This window comes from Plasmodium berghei, assembly GCF_900002375.2.
Source record: "Plasmodium berghei ANKA genome assembly, chromosome: 9".
NCBI classification, from domain to species: Eukaryota; Apicomplexa; class Aconoidasida; order Haemosporida; family Plasmodiidae; genus Plasmodium; species Plasmodium berghei.
In genome coordinates, this window is record NC_036167.2 from 1,088,508 (window position 1) to 1,110,210 (window position 21,703).

The window sequence follows — 21,703 nt, forward strand, 5'->3', positions numbered from 1 at the left end:
TATATTTTTCTTCATTAGATAAATAATATTTAACATTTGATTTTATTATTTTATTTAACATTTGGATTTATTATTTTATTTAACATTTGGGATATTATTTTATTTAACATTTGGGATATATTATTTTATTTAGCATTTGGGCCATTATTTTATTTACATTTAGCTTATTTTATTTAGCATTTTAAAATTTTTTAAATAAAAAGGATAATATTTTTTGCTTTAACATTTTCCATTTCTTTAAGGCGTTAAACATTTATTCACAAAAAAAAATTATAAAATAAACGCATTTATCATTAAAACATTGTTTTTATATTTTTAATTGAATATGAGAAAAAGGGAATTCTATATATCCCCTTTTATTAATACTATTCGAATAAAGAAATATATGCATATATAACATATAAATAGATATCTTAATGTCTTTGTCATTGCTGTGTAAATTGAAATATATGGGAATACATATATTATACACACAATCATATATGTATAGTTTAACATTCAGTTTTAATTTAAGTATAAATTTGCTTTTTAAAATTAAGACACTTAAATACGGGCTAAAAATTATACAAATTCATTTTTATTATTTGGTAGATTTTATATAAACAGACAATCATATAAAATAGTAATAATAATCGGAATAAATATTTACGATTATATAAATTATTCAAAGTATATTGAACTTAGTATAGTTTCCTCATTTGGAATTTTTTTTTTTTGTTTTTTTTTATTTTTTGGTGGGTTGACAATTAAAAATGGATAGTAACAACATATTATGCTATCATATAAGTGATAAAGGAAAAAATAAAAATTTTAAAAATATCAAACTAATAACTTTTGATCTTGATGATACTTTATGGAATATAAATGCATTACTTAATTATGCCGATAAAGAATGTAATGAATATATGAAAAGAAATTACAAAAGAACATATGATTATTTTTTAAAGAAATATGAATTATCTATGACAAAAGTATTAGTAGAATTATTAGAAAAAAAAATATATATGGATAATACTAGTATTCAAATATTAGCACAAATTCGAAATGATGCATTAAAACATTTAGCTAATCAATCAAATTATAATGAAGAAGAATTCACAAATGCAATACAAAAAGTGTGGAAAAAGAAAAAAAATGATGTTCATTTATTTATTAGCTCAGGTACTTTGGAATATTTAAGAGAATTAAAAAAGAGAGGATATATATTAGGAGCTATAACCAATGGTGATTCAGATGTAAATGAAATTAAATTTTTAAATGAAATATTTTCATTTGTTATAAGATCTATGGATTATAATTGTGAAAAGCCTAAAGCAGATATATTTAATATTGCACGTAATATATTAAAAAAAAAAAAAAATATAAATATAAGACCAGAAGAATGGTTGCATGTTGGAGATGATATATATACAGATGTAATGGGATCAAAAAATGCACGTATTAATTGTGCATGGATAACTATGTATAGAGGTGGTAATGAAGTTAAGGCACATGAATGGTATTCATATCTAAAATTAAAACTTGGAAATAATAAAAATTCAACACTTGCACAATATGATCCTTATTCTGATTCTATATTTTCAAAATTTAGAAAAAAAAATATTAAACTACCATATGAATATGTAGATATAGAAATACGTCATTGCCGAGATCTAGATGCAATACTACCATAAAATGAAGAAATAAATGATGATTTCATTCTTATAAGTACATATTTGTTATTCTCAAAGCTTTAACTATTTGTTCTTTGATTATTTTATATTTGATCATTTGCTGTTTATTCGTTGACTACATCCTTTTTATCAAACTAATCAGTTGTGAAACCTCTATGTTTCAATATTTATTCTTTTAATTTGTTATTGTTTCTTTTATCTATACATATAGGCATCGTTGTATATGAGCATTTTCATTTACTTGGTTTATTTTTTTCATTTTATTTGCATTTTGTTAATTTTTGGCTCCTTTATAAGACTGAACCATTCAACATTTAAAAACACTGACATTTAATGGCCTGGAAAAATTGTAAAAACATTTTGAAAAGTTATTTTCACTCAGTTTATTGGTCAAATTTGGCTGAAGCTCACGCACAGACATGTAGAAAATTATGACGATTGGTGGAAATGGAAGGCAAAAAAAAAAAATAATAAAATAAAATAATAAAATAATAAAAAAAAAAATCGAATAAGACAGCTCATTCACCATAAAGTATAATTTTAATGAATTCAAAATAAGAAATAGGATATGGAAAATTATAAATAATATAAATAAAAAAATTAATATAATATTTAAATTAAAAAAATATTATACATCAGAATATCCAGGATAAGAATCGTCATCATAACAAAATGAAAAGTCTGATGAAGACGAAGAATAAGATGATTGATTTCCTTGGAAGCAACTTTCTGAATTTGAAAAATATTCATCAATTTTATTTTCATCATTTTGAGAATTTTCTATAAATTCATTGTCTATAGAGTTATATATATTTGGAGAATAATGAGCAGCTGAATTGATATCATAAGTTTGTAATAAATGAAAAAGTTGTGAAATAGATAGATTATTAATAACTCCAAAATTGATTCGATCTTTTAAATTCGATTTTATTAATTCTACTTTTTCTGCTGATGTAATTATTGATAAAGTTGATCCATCAATTGCATTATTTTTATCTATTTTAAAATTAACAATTTTACTAATATATTTTTTACATATTCTTAAAAGTTGGCTAGTTGTAACAGATTCAATATCTACCAATAGATGTTGATAAAAATTTAAGTCTAAATTCTTTAAACTTAAATAAACAGTTTGTGAAGCTCTATCAGAAGCAACTTCTTGATTACTAAATATTGTATAATAAGCACTATTTTTAGATAGATGTAATTCATTTTCTTTCATTTCATGTTGGCAATAATATTCTAAAATTTTTAAAGCTTCTATCAAAGCATTTACAATGTCACTGGATCTATAAATGCGTAAAGTTATTTCACCTAATATTGGATTATAATTTAATGCACATTCATAAGCATATCCACCACCTCGAATAGTATTATATAATGGGCCTTCTGTCATTGAAAAAAATTCTCTTAAAATAAGTAAACATGAATATTCTTCAGATTTATATCCTGGTTCAGTTTTTACTGTTAAATTTAAATATGAAACATCTGTGCTTTTGATTCCACATATTACTGCATTGTATACTTTATCATTTATTACATTTTTGTTATAATCTTTATTTTCTTTTTCAAATTCGATATTTAAATATTCGAATAAATTTTTATGAACACATGTTCCAAAGGAAATATATTTTTTGCTTTTTGAAGTTGAGCATAATGCTTCTTCTGTATTATTGGTAGATGCAGTAGCGCTTCTACAATTATTATTCTCAGAATTGTTATTTTCAGAAAAATTAGCATATTGGCCTTTGGTACACAAATATTTCGAACTTGAACTTTTTGAAAAACTTTCTTGATTCTTTACAAAATCAAAAATATCAATATATGGAAATTTTACGAAATAATTTGTTTTGTCTAAATTAGTAAACCATTTATCATACCATGAAAAAATATTGCTAATTTTAAAAAAGTTTGCATCTATAGTTAATACAAAATTAGTTAATTTAAATAATTGATTTTTCAATATATTCAATTTTAATAATAAATCTTCTAAATTATTTTTATCTTTTATTTTTTGTAAAATTAACTCTTGTTGCCCAATAGAAATAATTCCAGCATTGCTATTTTGCGAATATCTTAAAACATATTCTAAATTTGAAATTAAAGTTTTGGGTTGTGTTTTTTTTTGTAATAAATTCTGATACTCTGATTTTAATATAACTTCTAATCTTTCCAATGATAAGTTTATTTTAAATATTGATAAAAATAGTAAATCAAATAACTTTTCATAATTTTCTATTAATCCAACAATTTGAATGCATAATAAATTTCCTAAACATCCCGATTTAAATCCTTTTGCATTTCCTCCTAAACTATAATTACAATCATAACTAATACTATATTTTATTAATTCTTCTAAAAAATGTTCGCATTTTACAATTTCATTATTTATTTCTACGTCTGTTTCAAAAATTAAATAGCTAAATAAAGGTAAATATTTTTTTAATTCATTATCAATATTATTACAATTAATTAGCAAATTTAGAGAAACAAAATTGGATTCTATTTGACTTAGTTGTACAGGAAATATGACTTTTTTCATGTTTTCATCAATTTTTGTTAGAATTTCATTTTTTTCATTTTTTTCGTCTTTTTCACTTCTTTCAACGGATTCAAAATTTCTGAATACAGTGATTCCATCAATTATTACATTTTTGGCTTTTGAAAAATCGACAATATTTAAAGCATCTTGAGGTGGTTTTTTTTTAATACCTTCTTTTATTTCGTTTATTTGTTTTATCATTTCATTTAATTTATCTATTCCATATTTGTCCTGTTCTTTCTTTATTAATTCTTTTTCAAAACGTTCGATTTCTTTTGCTTTTTTATAACTAGGATAACATCTTACTTCTACATATGGATTCTTCAAAAAATAAACTTCTATCAAATTTTTCCAATATAATTCTTGTTCTTCTAACAATTCTAGATATATATTTTTCAAATTTAATGAGTTTTCTAAATCTGTTACACTTTTACCATAAATAAAATATTTTATAATTAACTCGATTAATAAATATTGTGGAATAGTTTCTAAATCTTTTAAATGCTGTAAATAAGATCGAATTATTATATTTTTCAATCGGGTCATGTTTAATGGATTATCAAATACTTCTTGAATACATTTCCTTGTGATTTCTCCCACGATTTCCATTTTAGATTTATTTTCAACATTTTGTTTTTTTTCATTCATTTCTTCAGTTTTATCTTCTTTTTTATCATTTTTAGATTCTTTAAATTTATGAACAACATCATAAATATCAATTACAAAATAATTTTCTTTTAAATCTTCAATTGAAAAATCTATATTACTACAAAATGTATTTTCTTTATCTTCTAATAATTTTTTACTAATTGGTGAGGTAGTTAAATCTGTTAAATAATTTCCAAACAAATTAATAGCTAGCTTCGTTTTAAAGTCATTCCAATTACATCCTCTCCATGCTATACTAACTTGCCCATTATCCAAATTATTACATGGGTAATATTTTTTTACAATATGTGATTTATCTCGTTTTTCTACATTTTCTTTATTATTCCATGGTCTATTTATATTTTGAATATCTTGAAGAAAGATATTTATATCATTTATTTTATTAATATTAATTTGATCAGATATTTTATTTTCTAGAATTAAAGAATTATAATTTTGCTTTGCTTGGTCAGGATGTAAATTTAATTGATATGTTTCAAATTCGTAAATTATATTTAAAATTTTATTATTATCAAAGTTTCCAAAAATAATAGCTGCAAAATTATTAAATTTATAAAATTTTTTAAAATATTCTTTTACTCTGTTATTATTTGTTTTCCGCAAACCATCTAAAGTTCCCCCTGTTTCAAATCTATATCCACTTTTTTTATTTGGATATAAATTATTTAATAACGTTCTTTCTACAATATTATCACAATCATGTTCAATTGATTTCATTTCTGAATACACAACACCATTATGCCCTTCTTCAGAAAAATGATGAACTTCTGATAAAAACATATTATCTTCAAGTGTTGGATTTAAAATAAAATCTAAATATATTGGTAAAATATTACTAAACCCTTCAATTCCTATAGTTTCAATAGTATAACATGTATGATCAATACTTGTCCATGCATTTGTTCCTTCTGATAAACATTTATATGCTAAAGCATCTAAAAAACCTTTATATGGATATAGATTACTTCCTAAAAAAATTAAATGTTCTAAAGTATGAGGCAGCCCTTCATCATTTTCTGCTTCTGTTAATAAAGTAAAATATCCATATATTTTCGGACTATTTATTTTATTTAATATTATTCTTAATCCTGATCTTTTTGAATAGTACTCTTCAACACATAACCCATGTTCCAACTCAATTTTATTTATTCTTATATAATCGTGTACCATCTTCTTTTATCTATAAATCGATCTTTATATTATTTTTGTTTAGTATTCATATATTTCACACGTTTAGCTCTAGTCTTGCAATTGTATTGTTATTATTATTGTTATTATTATTATTATCTTTATTTTTTATTTATTTTTATTTTTTTTATTTTTTTTTTTTGACTAGCTAAACATACTTTTGTACAGGCGTATATGTACAAAATGGAAAACAAACAAACATGTATATTATCTTATAATTATCATCAAAAAAATTAAAATATCAATTTGCTAATAAGAATTTCGTTTAATACAAATATTTTCTGATTTATTTGTATTTAAAAATGTTTTTATTTATTATTTATTTTTTGTACGCACAAGAAGTATGCGCTCGTTCACTAAAATATTCAAATAGTATGCTAACATTTTTACTGCGTGTAGGAAAATAAAATAAATAAAAAAATATAAAATGGGACTAAACAAATTAAGAATATTTAAATAAACACACCTTATTTATTGGACTTATACAATTATTTCCTTAATTTGTTTAGTCCCATTTTCTATTTTTATTTTTTGGAAATATCGATATGCATGTTGCTTTTTAATTGTATACCCACACATATATATACCCAGTATATAACTTAAGAATAATGAAAAAATTATTTTTTTTATCAATTTTAAATACAGTTATTTTATTTACTAATTCTAATGAGGGGGCGAGAAGTTAATTTGGTACACCATATCAACCAATAGTATGTTTTATATACACATTATGTAAAGGTATAGATATTTGTTTTTTTGGCCAAACAATCAAAAATGTACAATAATACGCTATATATATATATATACTTTTTTAAAGGGAAGATATTTAATTGTTGCATTTTTTAAGGTGTTAAAACTGCATGAACATAGTCATGTAAATATGGTCTTATAAAATATAAGTTGCATAAGTTTTAGAGAATATTTTTTTAGTTTGAAAAAAAATAATAAATGAAAAGGGGTGTAAAAGTATATATATATATATATATATTTTTTACACCTAAATTTTATTCTGCCATTTTTTCATTTTTTAAAAAAGAACTTGGATCATATAAGAATACAAAATGGTAGCATTAAATAGGCCCAAATGAATTTTAAAAAATAAAATATACGTTTTTTTTTATGATTAAAATGCACAGTTTTATAAATGTGCTAAAATAAACACATACAAGCAAGTAAGAAAATATGATACAATTCCAATGTTATTTATTTCTCCATTTTTCGAAAATACAACATAATAATATAAGCAATTTATTTTATGGTCATATAGATAAAATAAAAAAATAAAAAAAAATCGACATCATTTACTTTTTCCTACAATTAAGGGGCTATATCCATGGTAATAACACCAATATACGTTCTTAAAAAAATAAAAAATAAAAATATATGAAAATATTATATTTGACATAAACAAAAAAATATGGATATTTTTTTTTTATTTCTGTTAATATAAAAACAAAATTGTTTTATATATCATTTTAAAAGTTGGAATATAAATATTTTGTTGGATTAACATTCGAAATAACTACCTTAAAAAATCCAAAAAATATAATTATTTGTAAATTTTTTTTATACATAAATTTATTTTTTTTTGAAAATTTTATGGTTTTTCACTTTTTTAAAAAATAACAAATATTCAGAAAATATTTTTATGTATATATATAGTGGAAAATATTCTTCAAAATTAACACAAAACTTTGTATATAGGATATTTGAAAATAATTTGAATCCACAATATTTTTAAGATTGTGTAAATCTGAAAGAATTATCATTTAACCTTTTTTTTTTTTTTGGGAAATAAAATGAGTTTGTCAAAATTATCAAGGGCGTCTTTACAATTAATTAAAGGGTCATCAGTTTTAGAAAATAATGGACGAAATAAAATTGGGAAATTTCAATTTACAAGATGTATGAATACAAAATGTGTTCTTAATAAAAATATATGGAATGGAAAAAAGAAGAATGAATATAACTTGGAATATAAACGATTGTTTAGTACTTCTGAAAATTATGAATTTAAAGCAGAGACAAAAAAATTATTACAAATAGTTGCTCATTCTTTATATACAGATAAAGAAGTTTTTATAAGAGAACTTATAAGTAATTCCTCAGATGCTATAGAAAAACTTCGATTTATGCAAACTGCATCTATAAAAGATGTAGATCCTAATAATAAAGCAGAAGGAAATATCATAGAAAATACAGAACAACCATTTTATATTAAAGTTTCTACAAATGATAAAGATAAGTTATTTATAATTGAAGATAATGGAATAGGTATGAATAAAACAGAAGTCATAGAAAATTTAGGAACAATTGCAAAAAGTGGATCCCAAAATTTTATCAATGCTTTAAAAGAAAAAGGAGAGTTAAATAAAAATTCACAAACAACTGATATTATTGGTCAATTTGGTGTTGGGTTTTATTCTACATTTGTTGTCTCAGATTTTGTAGAAGTATTTACTAAATCCCATGAAAAGGGCTCAATAGGATACCATTGGAAATCGGACGGAAATGGAAAATTCACATTAACTGAAGATAATAGTATAGAAAGAGGAACGAAAATAATTTGTCATCTTAAAGAAGCTTGTTCTGAATTTTCGAATATAAATAAGGTTCAAACTATTGTAGAAAAGTTTTCTTCATTTATCAATTTTCCTGTATACATCTTGAATAAGAAGCAGACCCCCATAGAGCCCAAGTCAGTTAGTGAATCTGATAAGGTTGGCGAATCTGATAAGGTTGGCGAATCTGATAAGGTTAGCGAAATTGAGCAGGTTCAGGAAATTCTAATAAATAGCCAAAAACCGCTTTGGTGCAAAGATGAAGTATCAGAAGAAGAGCACAAAAAGTTTTTTAATTTTTTAAACAAAAATAAAAGTTATAGTGATGATAATAAAAGCTATTTATATAAACTTATGTACAAAACAGATGCACCAATGTCCATAAAGAGTGTGTTTTATATTCCTGAAGAAGCACCATCACGACTTTTTCAACAAAATTATGATATAGATGTATCGTTATATTGTAAAAAAGTTTTAGTAAAAAAATGTGCTGATAATATTATTCCTAAATGGCTACATTTTGTAAAAGGTATAATCGATTGTGAAGATATGCCATTAAATATAAGTCGTGAATCAATGCAAAATAGCACATTAATGAGTAAACTATCTCGTATTATTGTTACAAAAATTTTAAAAACCTTAGAAAAAGAAGCTAGTATTGACGAAGATAAATATTTAAAATTCTACAAAAATTTTAGTTATAATTTAAAAGAAGGAATATTAGAAGATTCTACAAAAAACATGTATAAAAATGTTATGATGAATTTATTGAGATTTTATTCAGTTAATCTAAAAAAATATATTTCGATTAATGAATATATAAAAAATTTTAAAAATACACAAAAAAATATTTATTATTTTTCTGCAAATGATATAAATATAGCTTTATCATCCCCATATATGGAATCTTTTAAAAATAAACAAGTAGATGTATTGTTATTATTTGAAGAAATTGATGAATTCGTTCTTATGAATTTACAATCTTATAAAGATTCAAAATTCATTTCCATTGATTCTTCTCAAAAAGAAGATCTTGACGAAATTATTTTAAATAATGAAAATACGGATATGAATACTGCTAATACTAATAATAATAATAATTCTGATTCAAATAATAATAAAATACCATTTACACAAGATCAGAAACTTGAATTAGAAAAATATATTAAACAAGTATTAGGGCCAAAATGTTCAGATGTTAAATTTTCTGAACGTTTGTCTTTATCCCCTGCAGTTGTTACTGGTTTTCTATCCCCAACATTACGTCGAGTTATGAAAGCTACTATGAAAAATTCAGATATGAATGAAAATATGTTACAAAATTTACCTGTAACATTAGAAATTAACCCCACGCATACTATTATTACTTCTATATATCATTTAAAAAATGCAAATGAAGAAGTTGCAAAATTATTAATTGAGCAATTGTATGATAATGCATGTATAGCTGCTGGAATTTTAGAAGACCCTCGCTCTCTTTTAACAAAATTAAATGAATTACTTTTGTTGACTGCTAGGTATGCATATCATTATGAAAAAAAAAATGATGCATGTTCAGAATCTGTAGATAAAACAGATGGAAATAATATTAATGATAGTGTAAATGCCAACGTTGAAAAAGTCGAAGAACATGATGATAGATTCTAAAGGAGGCACATAAAATATAATTTTTTATTTTATTTTCATTTCCCTCACTTTGTTTTTTCGCCCTCAAAATACATGACAGTGCATAGGATCATTTGTTATTATGTTTATCACTATTGCTCCTGTATTTTTTCTGCATTTCTTCTGTATTTTTTCTGCATTTCTTCTGTATTTTTTCTGCATTTCTTCTGTATTTTTTCTGCATTTCTTCTGTATTTCTTCTGCCCTCATTTTACGAATTCTATTGTTGACTCATTTTGAATGCTGTCAACCACAAAGTTTAAAAAAAAAAAAAAACTTTTAATAAATCAGCACACTTTTCGATTAAAAGAAATGAAAGAGGATCATGAATGTGGTTTATCCAGAGGTCCCGCTTATAATTGGGTAAATTATTTGCTGGTTTATTTTTTCGAAATGTATTGAAAAAGTTGGAATTTGTTTATTAGTTTTCCTACATGTATGTTTATACACAAAAAAACATATAATTAATTAAAATAGGTAAAATAAACGATTGAACATGTTTATATATAATAAAAAAAACAAAAAAGAAAGAAATTGCATACATATGTGTATGTATATGATGAAATATAAAAAAGTAAGAAGTTATAAAAAAAAATATATATAGAAGACGTAAATGAGTTTATACATAATTTGAAGTTATATTATCGACCCCAGTTTTTTATTACTTTTATTAACCTCCATTAATGAATCTTGTGATGCTACAACACGAAGTATAATTTTTTTGCTACTTTCTTGTAACTCTCCAGATACTAATATTTCGTCAAGTAAATAATAAGCTTTGTGAAAATTAAAGATTAGATCCAATTCACAAACATTACCAAAATATTTATCTAAAACTTCAACATAATGATGTATAATTTCAAGGGTTATTAATTCGTTATCACTTTTATCAATGCAAAGAATAAAAAAGAGACTAGCATATCTGCATAAAAGAAAAAAAAAGTATTCATTTTTTAGTCTGTATTCATGATATATATATATTCTAAAAAAAAATAAACACCTTTTAAATACGAGTTTGTATTCTTTCCATTCCACAAAATTACATAACTTTGGTGTTCTGTTTAATGTAATTTGCGAAGCTTCTCTGATTATTTTTGCTTTTTCTTTTTGGGATAAAGGCATATACCACTTTGCAAGCCTCGTTTTGCCTTGACGGCTTATAAGTAAAACAAAATGTATCATAATTTTGTAAATAAAGAAACATAAAAATGTATAGAATAAATATAAATATGTATGAAATAAATATGTACCCGGTGAGATTTACTTTTCTTTTTTTTATTCGTAAAAGGTACATTAAAAAATTAAGAATAAAAAAATAATAAAAGTAAAAAAATAAAATATATTTATCATCCTTAAATATAAGTTAAAAAAAATTGTTTTATTTTTGCATTTTATTTTTATTTATTTTTTTTTGCACATACTAAATAAAAAATAATATACCTTTTAGTTTAATTCCCAATTTTATTCCCATTTACTAACTCTGTAAATAACTATAAGAGTGTATTTAATGCCACTAATTTCTATTATTTTTTTTTAATTTTATATTTTTAATTTTGCATTTTTATTCTAAAAATATGTGTAGCTCTATTATCAGTCCCTCAACATGACAATAGCAAAATGTTAAAAAATTTGTATACATTTTAAAAAATAAACGTTTCTTTATGTTACGACTTTCACATATACTCTCTTTGGCTTGTTTATTTAAATAGTTAAAACTTATATGGTATAGACAAAATCAACAAAAAAAAATTTTAATTTAAAAAAAAATTATACCAAGTTCAAAATAAGCAAACACACTAAAAGCTTTATTTATTTATCAAATGTATTGAAACTAAAAATTAATGAATTAAATAATTTGAAAAAAGCATTCAAAAAAAATTCGCATTATATATATATAATGTAAATACCATATGCTTCAAACACAAATATAGTCCTTTCTTTTGTTTTCTTTAAAAAAATACCATCATTTCATTGAAAAATCATATACATTTATAAAATCCATGTTTAATTATGCAGAATTAGATTAATCGAATAAAATTAAAAGGATAAAAATCATACATCTCCAAAAATCCTCTGAACCCAATTATTCGGGTCAATCTGTTCTAGACTCACAAGTTGGCAACTACCATCATGTTTATAATTTTTGCCATTTTTATTAGTTTCAGCATGCTTATCTATAGCGATTAGTTCCTTCTTCGCTTCTTTTTTTTTCTTATTTATTTCAACATTTTTTGCATTGTTCAAACTCGGTGGTTTGATTTTTAAATAGTTCCCGCCTCCTGATCCATCTTTTTTTTTAAGATATGGCCCTAGGAAAAATAAGAATGAAAATAAATGAGATATAAATTGCAAAATTGATGAAATGTATCTACAATATTACATAATTAATGTGTAAAGATGAATTCAAAATTTTACTATTATAAATTTTGGGGGGAAATAATTCTCTTGATTTTTTTTTCCTTATTTCCATTTCGGTATCCGTGTAGTTAGTTGTATTTATTTTTTCTTTTTCAAATGGATTATGCATTTTAGCTTTTTCATGGGTTGCACATTTAAAATATTTTTCATTTTCATTTTCATCTTTACTTATTACCGATTTTAAATTAACTTTTATTCTAAGCTTGTTATCATCGTCATTTTTTCGTAATTCGATTTTTTCTTCAGATTCGTTTTTTGCATTTTCTGCATTTTTTTTTGTTTTTTTTTCAGAACTACTACATTTCAGATTATAAACTTTGTCATTTCGCTCTTTTTCATTTTCAAATTCGTTATGCACACTTTCTGATATGGCAATATTTTTACCATTTTCTTTAAACTGATGAATATTTTTTTTTAATATAAGCAACTTATTTAATCTATTTTTATAAGAAATAGATCGAAATCGTTCCATTCTTTGTTTTTCTTTTTTCAAAGTCGAACAGAATTCATCCGAAGTGGAGCATTCTGTATGTACAATAGAAAGATTAGAATCCAATTGTTCAATCGATTTTTTTTTTAATTTATTTCGATTAATATTATTAAATGATAGAATTTTATTAGAAGTATGTTTTTTATTTTTTAAATAATCATGAACATTATTTTCATAATGTAAATTGTTTTCTTTTTGTAAATTATTTATAGATACATTAAAATCCGAGAAAGTACTAATATTTTTTTTACTTTTTTTATTATAAAATTTTAAATCACATTTTTTATTCACAAACTTATTTATTCTAAACAAATTATCACTATCACTACTATCATTGCTAGTATATCCACCATATTGCATGTTTTTCAATTCGTGTAAACTATTTTGTATCTTATATTTTATAATATTTTTATTTTTTAACAAACTTGTAAAAGTATTTTTAAAACTTTTTTCTTTTTCTAGTTTAATCTTTTTATATATATATAATTTATTTAGCAAAAGATTATTTATAATTTTAGATTTATCTTCTTTTTCTTTATGTTTATTAGGACTATTAATATGATTGGACAGTTGTTTATTGTTAATATTTTTTTTCCCTAAAATATGGTTATCACTATTTCCCAAGTTAAAAATATTATTTTTCAAAATAACAGATTTGTTTATAGGTTTAAAAATTATAGGTATTTTTTCTTTCATAATAGAAAAAGGATATGACTGTTTTATCTTTTCATTTTTTGATAAATGATTAATAAATTTTGATGCATTTTTTTCATAATATTCTTTTCCTATATCTCCATTTCCCATAGAATTTTTATATTTGAATATAACATTTTTTTGCAAATATGGTAATGAATGGGAACCCTTTTCAAATTTTTTTATTATTTTAAAAAAATTATTATTAACATGATTAGTCCCTTTTCTATTTGTCCAGTTTGGAATTTCATTTATTGAATTATATGATATTCCTAATTTTAAAGATTTTTTATAATTAATTATGTTTTGAATCATATCGATTTTTTTTTCTTCCCTATCTTTCTGAACATTTTTATTATGGCTTTCATTTGAAAAATTAGCAGAATCATTTTCACTACATGTTTGGCTATTTCGATCACTATCATCTGTACTTGTATTACTATTGTTTGATTCATTAGTATTTTTATAAGAAATATTATATATTATTTTTTGACTATCTATTTTATTATTATTTTTAAATTTATCGTTAGATGTGGAACTGTCTTTACACATTTGACAATTAATATTCCTTTTTTCCAAATTATTCATACTATCTTCTTTTGTAACTGATTTCAGTTTGTTAGTATTGTTATTTTCATTGTTTTCTTTTTGATCTTCTTCGTATTTGTTTACTTTTTTTTTGAGTAAACCTTTTTTATTAAAAATATCAATAATGCGTTCTACATCTGAATCAACATTATCAGAATCGTTTTTTTTATTTTGATTTTCAAAATCATCTTTATTGGTTTGTACTTGTACATCTTTAACATTTTTTTTTTTTTTTATAAATTTAAAAATACTTTTTTTTTTTTTTTCATCCTCATCATTCATTATTTCCTTATTATTTTTAATTCTAAAAGTTTTTAATACCGCTTTTTTATTAGAAGTGTCAATAATAGATATTTGAGCCACACCTTTATCATTGCTTATTATTCCCGTTTTATTTTCATGATTTAACAAACCTTTTGTAGTAAAATCTTTGAGTAAATTAATTCTTCTTCGTTGTGATTTATCACGCATATCATCTTGATTAATAATAATATTTTCTCCTTTTTCATTTTTATTTATAATAAGCATTTTTTGTTCTTTTAATATTTTTAAAGTCTTTAATTCATTTTCAGTTTTACTATTCATATTATTTGAAACATGTATATTTTTATACGAATTTAAAATTGCATTTTCAAATTTATTATTTTTTTCATGCACATTTATTAAATTAGCATTGTTTGGATTACCAATTTCTATCATATTTACATTTTTTTCGGATTCAAAATAATCCATCATTTTATTTCTGATAATATTATTATTATTTAAATTATTCTTCAAGTAATTATGTATACTTTTTCGTTCTTCAACATCGAAAATTAATTTTTCTTTTATTCCAATTACAGGATCTTTAGAAAGGGACGTTTTTTCTTCACCATTTTTTTCATTTTTATCGTCATCTTTAATATCACATTTAAGGTTTCCATCCGCAATTATACCACTATTGTTATCACTCACTTCTTTTTTCTTTTCTTCAGATTTGTATTTTATAATATTATCACTATGTACACGATTTTGTAATTCGGGATATAAAATATATAAAGGAGATTTTTTTATATATGGGGGTATAGTAATATTAGCACTGTCTTCAAATTTAATAGAATTTAATACAGTTTTCAATTTATTAGTTTGAAAATTATTCTGAATATTATGAATAGCTGTATTATAAGACTTATGATTTCTCATAATTTTATCGTAAAACATGGTATTTGAAAATTCCTTTTGTACATCATTTTCTTGGAATTTATTTATTGATACTTTTTCATTATTCCCTGAAATGCCATATATACCTGATTCACTGTAATTGTTTAATTTTGTTTTACTAATATAATCATCAGGAATATAGGGGTTATAATATTTTCCAAAACTTATTGCATTTTCTCTTTTTTCAACGTCGCTATGATAATTCTTTTGGTTTGTATTTACTTGAGCTTCACTTGCTAACAGATGCTTGTAATTCTTTAAAATATTTGAAGAGCATTCTAAATTCTCCTTTATGTTATTACATGATCTGTTCCTAGTAATTTCAAATTTGCTTTTTGCACTTGACATTATGCAATGATGTTTTTTTTTTTCAAATTATTATTCACAAGTCATGCTATAGTTCACTTTTTATGAACAATCTAGCCAAATGTTAAAAAAAAAATAAAATCCAAATCGTAAAATATATGGGCTGCATATATTCAAATTAGTTTTACCTGTACAGACAGTCTGATTATTATGTCATTGCATTTTAATAAATTTATTATTGGAAAAAAAATTATAAAAAAAAATACAACCTTGAAGAAAGCCACTTGGCCTATCTTGTTTTTATTTTGTTCAAACGTATAATTAAAAATAGCGGTATAAATAACTGCATGAATAAAAGACGAAAAAAAACATTATGATAAAATAAATACCATAACAAATATATGTATGCCTGTTTTGCTATCCTAAATTATATATTTCCTATACGTTTTATTATCACAAAGGGCAGACAACACACAGAGACATCGTATCCATATATATCTATACAAAAAAATGTACAAAAATTTGAATCATATCAATCCTTTACATATACAAAAAAATAAGCGTAGACGAAAATTTTATAAAAATTGAATTGGATAAAAATTAACAAAAAAATCAAATGTTTTCAGAATTTATACCACATTATATGGTTAACTTTTAATGTGTTTATACGCTTAGCGTATTATTCGTCATTACACAATATATGCATAAATATATTATATATATAATACAAATAATAAAATCAAACGAATTGAATGGATTTAACTAAGAATATTTCCATACTAAAAAAAATATTATAATAACTTATGCAAATTTTTGCATACTGAAAAAAATGCATATTAACTTTATATATGGATATTATGTATACTCATTTTTTTTGATATGCATTTATGTAAAAAAAAAAAAAAAAAAAAATGTAATTTGGGATGTTTACATTTTTAACAAAATTCATCTCTTTTTTCACTTTTTAAATTTTAATATAGTTTGTTAAATACATGTATTATATAGGGAGCGATAGAAAAAGCGATATGATACACATATAATGTGCATGTGTGGAATAAAAAATAATGATATATTACTCATTGAAAATATTATGAAAAATATTTATTTTTTTGAACATAATGAGTATGAATTTGTGAAACATATAAGTGAAAATAAACAAAAATTTTGTGAAAAACACATGAAATAATGAATATGCAAATCAAAAAACTCTTATTTTTCTCATTTAAGCAGTATACATACTACATAAGTATAAATATTTTATATAAAAATATAGAAAGTTCATGTCTAAGTACATAATTGATTTCCCATTTTGCATCAAATTGTAAAACTTGCATTTGATGAAAGGAAGTATAAATATTCAAAAAAAGGGATAATATATATTATATACAAGTTTGATCATATAATTTTTGCAAACAGTTACATCGATTTCTAATGCCGCTTTTTTCATTTTTCACTTTTTTTACATTTTTAATTAGTTCACGTGGATCATAAGATTGGATGTGAGAAAAGTAACGAATCAGTATATATAACTGGTTAAAATTATTATTTTCCAAATGTTGTTTTTCACAAAATGAGTGATATGAAAAATAATAAAATTAATAGTGAGGAAAATGAAAGAAGAATAATAAAACTTTCCAAAGAAGATATTAATAGAATAGCAGCAGGGGAAGTTATAATTAGACCATGTAATGCATTAAAAGAATTAGTTGAAAATAGTTTAGATGCAAATTCAACAAATATAAGTGTGCAATTAAATAAAGGTGGATTAAAATCAGTTCAAATAATAGATGATGGAGATGGTATACATAAAGACGATTTATATATAGTATGTGAAAGATTTACAACAAGTAAAATTAGCAGTCATAAAGATATAAGAAGTATCAAAACTTTTGGATTTAGAGGTGAAGCATTAGCTTCTATTTCGCATGTTTCTTATTTAACAATTACTACAAAAAAAAGAAAATCTTCATCTTGTTATACATGTACATATAAAGATGGTAAACCAACACAAAAAGAGCCAACTGCTTGTTCAGGAAAAGATGGAACGATAATCCGATTTGATGATTTATTTTATAATATGAAAACACGATTAAAAACTTTAAATCACAATGATGAATATAATAAATGTTTAGATGTTTTACAAAAATATTCAATACACTACCCACATGTTACATTTACATGTAAAAAATGGCTTAGCAACGTCGTTGATTTGAGTACGTATAATGCTGGTAAAGGAATTGGAGGGATAGGAGGAATTTATGTTATAAAGAATAAAATAAAAGAAGATTTTAATGATGTTATTTCTGGAATAGACAACGACGAAAAGGATCAAGTAAATTTCGGAAAAATGAATGAAAAGGGATATTCTGAGTTTGAACAAAAAATATTAGAAGAAGAAAAAGAGTTAGATAAAAACCATGAAAAATATCTTAATAATACAAAAACAATTATACAAAAAATATATGGTAGGAATGTTTCAAAAGAATTAATTCCAATTTTTGTAAATGAAAAAATTCCAACTTTTTTTAAATGCTATGGATTAATAAGTGGGCCGTCCTATAATTCGAAAAAAAGTTCATATATATTTTTTATAAATGATCGATTAGTAGAATCAAATATATTAAAAAGAGCTTGTGAAAATCAATATAATAATTTTTTGGGAAAAGGAAATTATCCATGGGTTTATTTAGCTCTCCGATTAAAATATGATATTGTTGATATTAATGTCCATCCAACTAAGAAGGAAGTTCATTTTTTATATCAAGATGAAATTGCTACATTAATATCTAAAAAAATTGAAGAAATATTAAAAAAGATAAATAATATGAGAAGTTATAATGCCCCAACAGTTAATCTAATGCAAACAAAATTTGATTTAAGCACTGGAAAAATAGACATAAAAAAAGAGAAACAAAATGATAATAATAATAATTATATAGATGATAAAAATGAGAATAATTTTATTAGCGAAAATAAAAGTGGAGTAAAAAAAACAATAGACACAAAACGAGTAAGAACAGATTGTAAACAAATAACATTAACAAATTATTTTGTTAAAAAAAATGATAAAGATAAGAAAGAAATAACTTTATTTAAAGATAATGAATATGAAGTATTTCAATTAGAACCACCAAAACCTGCTTTATATAATGTTAGTCATAATAAACATATTAGTAACATATGCTATGATAGAAAATACCCATCCGAATGTGATGAAATTACTAGTATTAAAAAATTAAGAAAAATATGTGAAGAAAAAGAAAAAAAAGAATTAACAGATTGTTTAAAAAATTCTATATATGTTGGTCCAGTTGATAATATGCATAGTTTAATACAATATAAAGAAAAATTGTTAATGATAAAAATGCCATTAATTATAAAAGAAATTACATATCAATCTATACTTAATAGGATAGGAAGAATTCCACCATTTAAATTCGATCCTCCTATTCCTTTATATGATCTTTTATTAGTTGGGTTAAATAATTCATATTCTGGTTTTTTTGAAAACCCTAATTATGCAAATAAAAATATAGAAAGGATATGTAACGAATTAGAACAAATATTTTATTCTTATGAAGAAATGTATGCTGATTATTTTTCTATTATAATTGAAGATGGACATATTGTTACTTTTCCAGCATGTTGTGGTGAATATTTTCCAGGGCAAGAATTTTTACCATTATTATTTCTACGATTAGCTATTCAAATAGATTATGAAAAAGAGACTAATTGCATAAATGGAATATGTTATTTGCTAGCCAATTTTTATTCAAAGATCACATTAACTTCTGATACAGAATGGACATATCATGATGAATTGAAAATGATAAAAGAGCGGGAAGTTGATATGTTGCTCAATCAAAAAAAAGGAAAAAACTCCCAAAATAATGAAAATGGCAATGAAGTAGAGGGAAATGTACAAAATGATAATATCAATTTTGATAGTATACTTGGGGACGAAACAGTTATAGATGTTAATAAGCATTTACCAGTTTCGAAAAATATTAACTTAGTTTTTGAAAAATATTTTTTCCCCATGATCCAATTAAATAACTCTATGAAAATACCTAACATATTTTCAAGCAATGGATATATAATCGAGTTAACTTCCCTCAACCAATTGTACAAAATTTTTGAACGATGTTAGTCAACTTAGTCATTTTGTATCCGCATATGTATAAGTTTTATTTTTTCAAATTGAAATAACTATACGATAACCATTCGAAAGTTGGCAATACAAACCCTTTACTGTTTTATGGTTTTATGAAACATAATTTTATTTGATATCAACTCCCATTTTATGTGGAATATTGACATTTTGTTGGTTTGCTTTAAAAGGATTTCATAAACCAGAGAAAAATATAACAAAATGAATTATTCACAAAAATTTTTAATATTAATGCATGCCCACACATTTAAATTGGAGATAACTATTACACCATTTTATATTAGCTCCTTTTTTTTTTTTTTTTTTTTGTCAATATTAATTTTATTATTAAAAAGTGTATACTTATATGTATACAATATGCATAGCTATATTGGCAAAACTTTAACAATATTAAACTATCTTTTGAAATAAAAGTTTCCAATTTTTTGTTACTTGTTTAATTATGCTTTAAATTAGCAAAGAACAAGAAACGTGAAATCTCAATTTGATATATACAAACATGCATTTTTACAATATATAAAAATTTAAGAATATCATCAATTGGATAGTTCACAGAAATCATAATAGATAAAGGATTGGAATTTGTATAATTTGATTCTCCAAAGTTGGATAGAATTTTCAGAAATATTGTTTTACTACATTATTTTGTATGTGTATACAATTCACACTTTTTGGTAATATACATTTTTTTTTCTACAATATGTTTGTACTTATATATATATAATAAATAATTTGCATATCTGTATACTTAGCCTCACATTTATAGTAAAAAAAAAAAAAAAAAAAACATTTTTTGACCCAATATATAATTTGAATTAAAAAAATTCAAAGATAAAAATAATAAACCTTAGATACTGAAAAAATGTGATAATAAATTGATGGGGTATCATCAAAAGAATTGTCCGTCTATGATTTTATATTATACCTTATTTTATGCGTATAGGAATACTGCCCCCCATTTTGTGAAAAATTATCATGATACAAAATAAAATTAAAAAAAAATAAAAAGGAAAAATATAAACAGAGCTAATAATAAGAATGTATGCTGTAGTAAAATGGGTTCGCATTTTTTTTTTTTCATAAAATATTCTTTTTAAAAATTATTAACTTAACATAAGTATAGGATACATACATACATACATACATTTAAATAATATGCATTTAAAAATCTTTATTTATTATTATATATTTTTGTTCATTTTGTGCTTTCATTATTTCATGTTACTATTTATTTCCCTTGTTTGCATATATATGTATAAAAAATAAATGGATACAACCTATTTATTTACGTGTATATAAATATAGCAATATCTTTTTATTGGACTTTTTAAAGAAGAGGGGTATATATAATATTTGGAATAAGTTAGTATTGGCTATATATGAGTAGTACCCTAATATAAATTATTATTTACAAAGTTTTGATCCTACATATTATTATATATATATATACGTATATGCATAGGGGTTTTAACATATGCATAAATATTATTATTATAAGGAACCTTTTATAAATATACATAAAATTTGCAATAAAAAAAA

At 22.8% G+C, this 21,703-nt stretch overlaps 6 protein-coding genes across 6 annotated transcripts; 3 read left to right on the plus strand and 3 right to left on the minus strand.

Moving 5' to 3' along the window:
• Window positions 1-752: 752 nt before the first annotated feature.
• Window positions 753-1,673, plus strand: PBANKA_0929700 (haloacid dehalogenase-like hydrolase, putative; the record flags this gene model as incomplete). The annotated part of the gene is made up of 1 exon (XM_034564896.1): window positions 753-1,673. One exon carries the CDS (start codon window positions 753-755, stop codon window positions 1,671-1,673), a length of 921 nt encoding a protein of 306 aa, XP_034421647.1.
• Window positions 1,674-2,301: 628 nt separating this feature from the next.
• On the minus strand, window positions 2,302-6,054 carry PBANKA_0929800 (insulinase, putative; the record flags this gene model as incomplete). Its single annotated transcript, XM_034564898.1, has 1 exon — window positions 2,302-6,054. The coding sequence occupies one exon, from the start codon at window positions 6,052-6,054 to the stop codon at window positions 2,302-2,304; it is 3,753 nt and encodes a 1,250-aa protein (XP_034421648.1).
• Window positions 6,055-7,871: 1,817 nt separating this feature from the next.
• On the plus strand, window positions 7,872-10,280 carry PBANKA_0929900 (heat shock protein 90, putative; the record flags this gene model as incomplete). The annotated part of the gene is made up of 1 exon (XM_034564899.1): window positions 7,872-10,280. One exon carries the CDS (start codon window positions 7,872-7,874, stop codon window positions 10,278-10,280), a length of 2,409 nt encoding a protein of 802 aa, XP_034421649.1.
• A 654-nt stretch (window positions 10,281-10,934) lies between these two features.
• Window positions 10,935-11,480, minus strand: PBANKA_0930000 (AP-1 complex subunit sigma, putative; the record flags this gene model as incomplete). The annotated part of the gene is made up of 2 exons (XM_034564900.1): window positions 10,935-11,220; window positions 11,299-11,480. The coding sequence occupies 2 exons, from the start codon at window positions 11,478-11,480 to the stop codon at window positions 10,935-10,937; spliced, it is 468 nt and encodes a 155-aa protein (XP_034421650.1).
• Window positions 11,481-12,350: 870 nt separating this feature from the next.
• PBANKA_0930100 (conserved Plasmodium protein, unknown function) lies at window positions 12,351-16,035 on the minus strand (the record flags this gene model as incomplete). The annotated part of the gene is made up of 2 exons (XM_034564901.1): window positions 12,351-12,607; window positions 12,714-16,035. 2 exons carry the CDS (start codon window positions 16,033-16,035, stop codon window positions 12,351-12,353), a joined length of 3,579 nt encoding a protein of 1,192 aa, XP_034421651.1.
• A 1,528-nt stretch (window positions 16,036-17,563) lies between these two features.
• PBANKA_0930200 (DNA mismatch repair protein MLH, putative) lies at window positions 17,564-20,143 on the plus strand (the record flags this gene model as incomplete). Its single annotated transcript, XM_034564902.1, has 1 exon — window positions 17,564-20,143. The coding sequence occupies one exon, from the start codon at window positions 17,564-17,566 to the stop codon at window positions 20,141-20,143; it is 2,580 nt and encodes an 859-aa protein (XP_034421652.1).
• Between the last annotated feature and the right edge of the window lie 1,560 nt (window positions 20,144-21,703).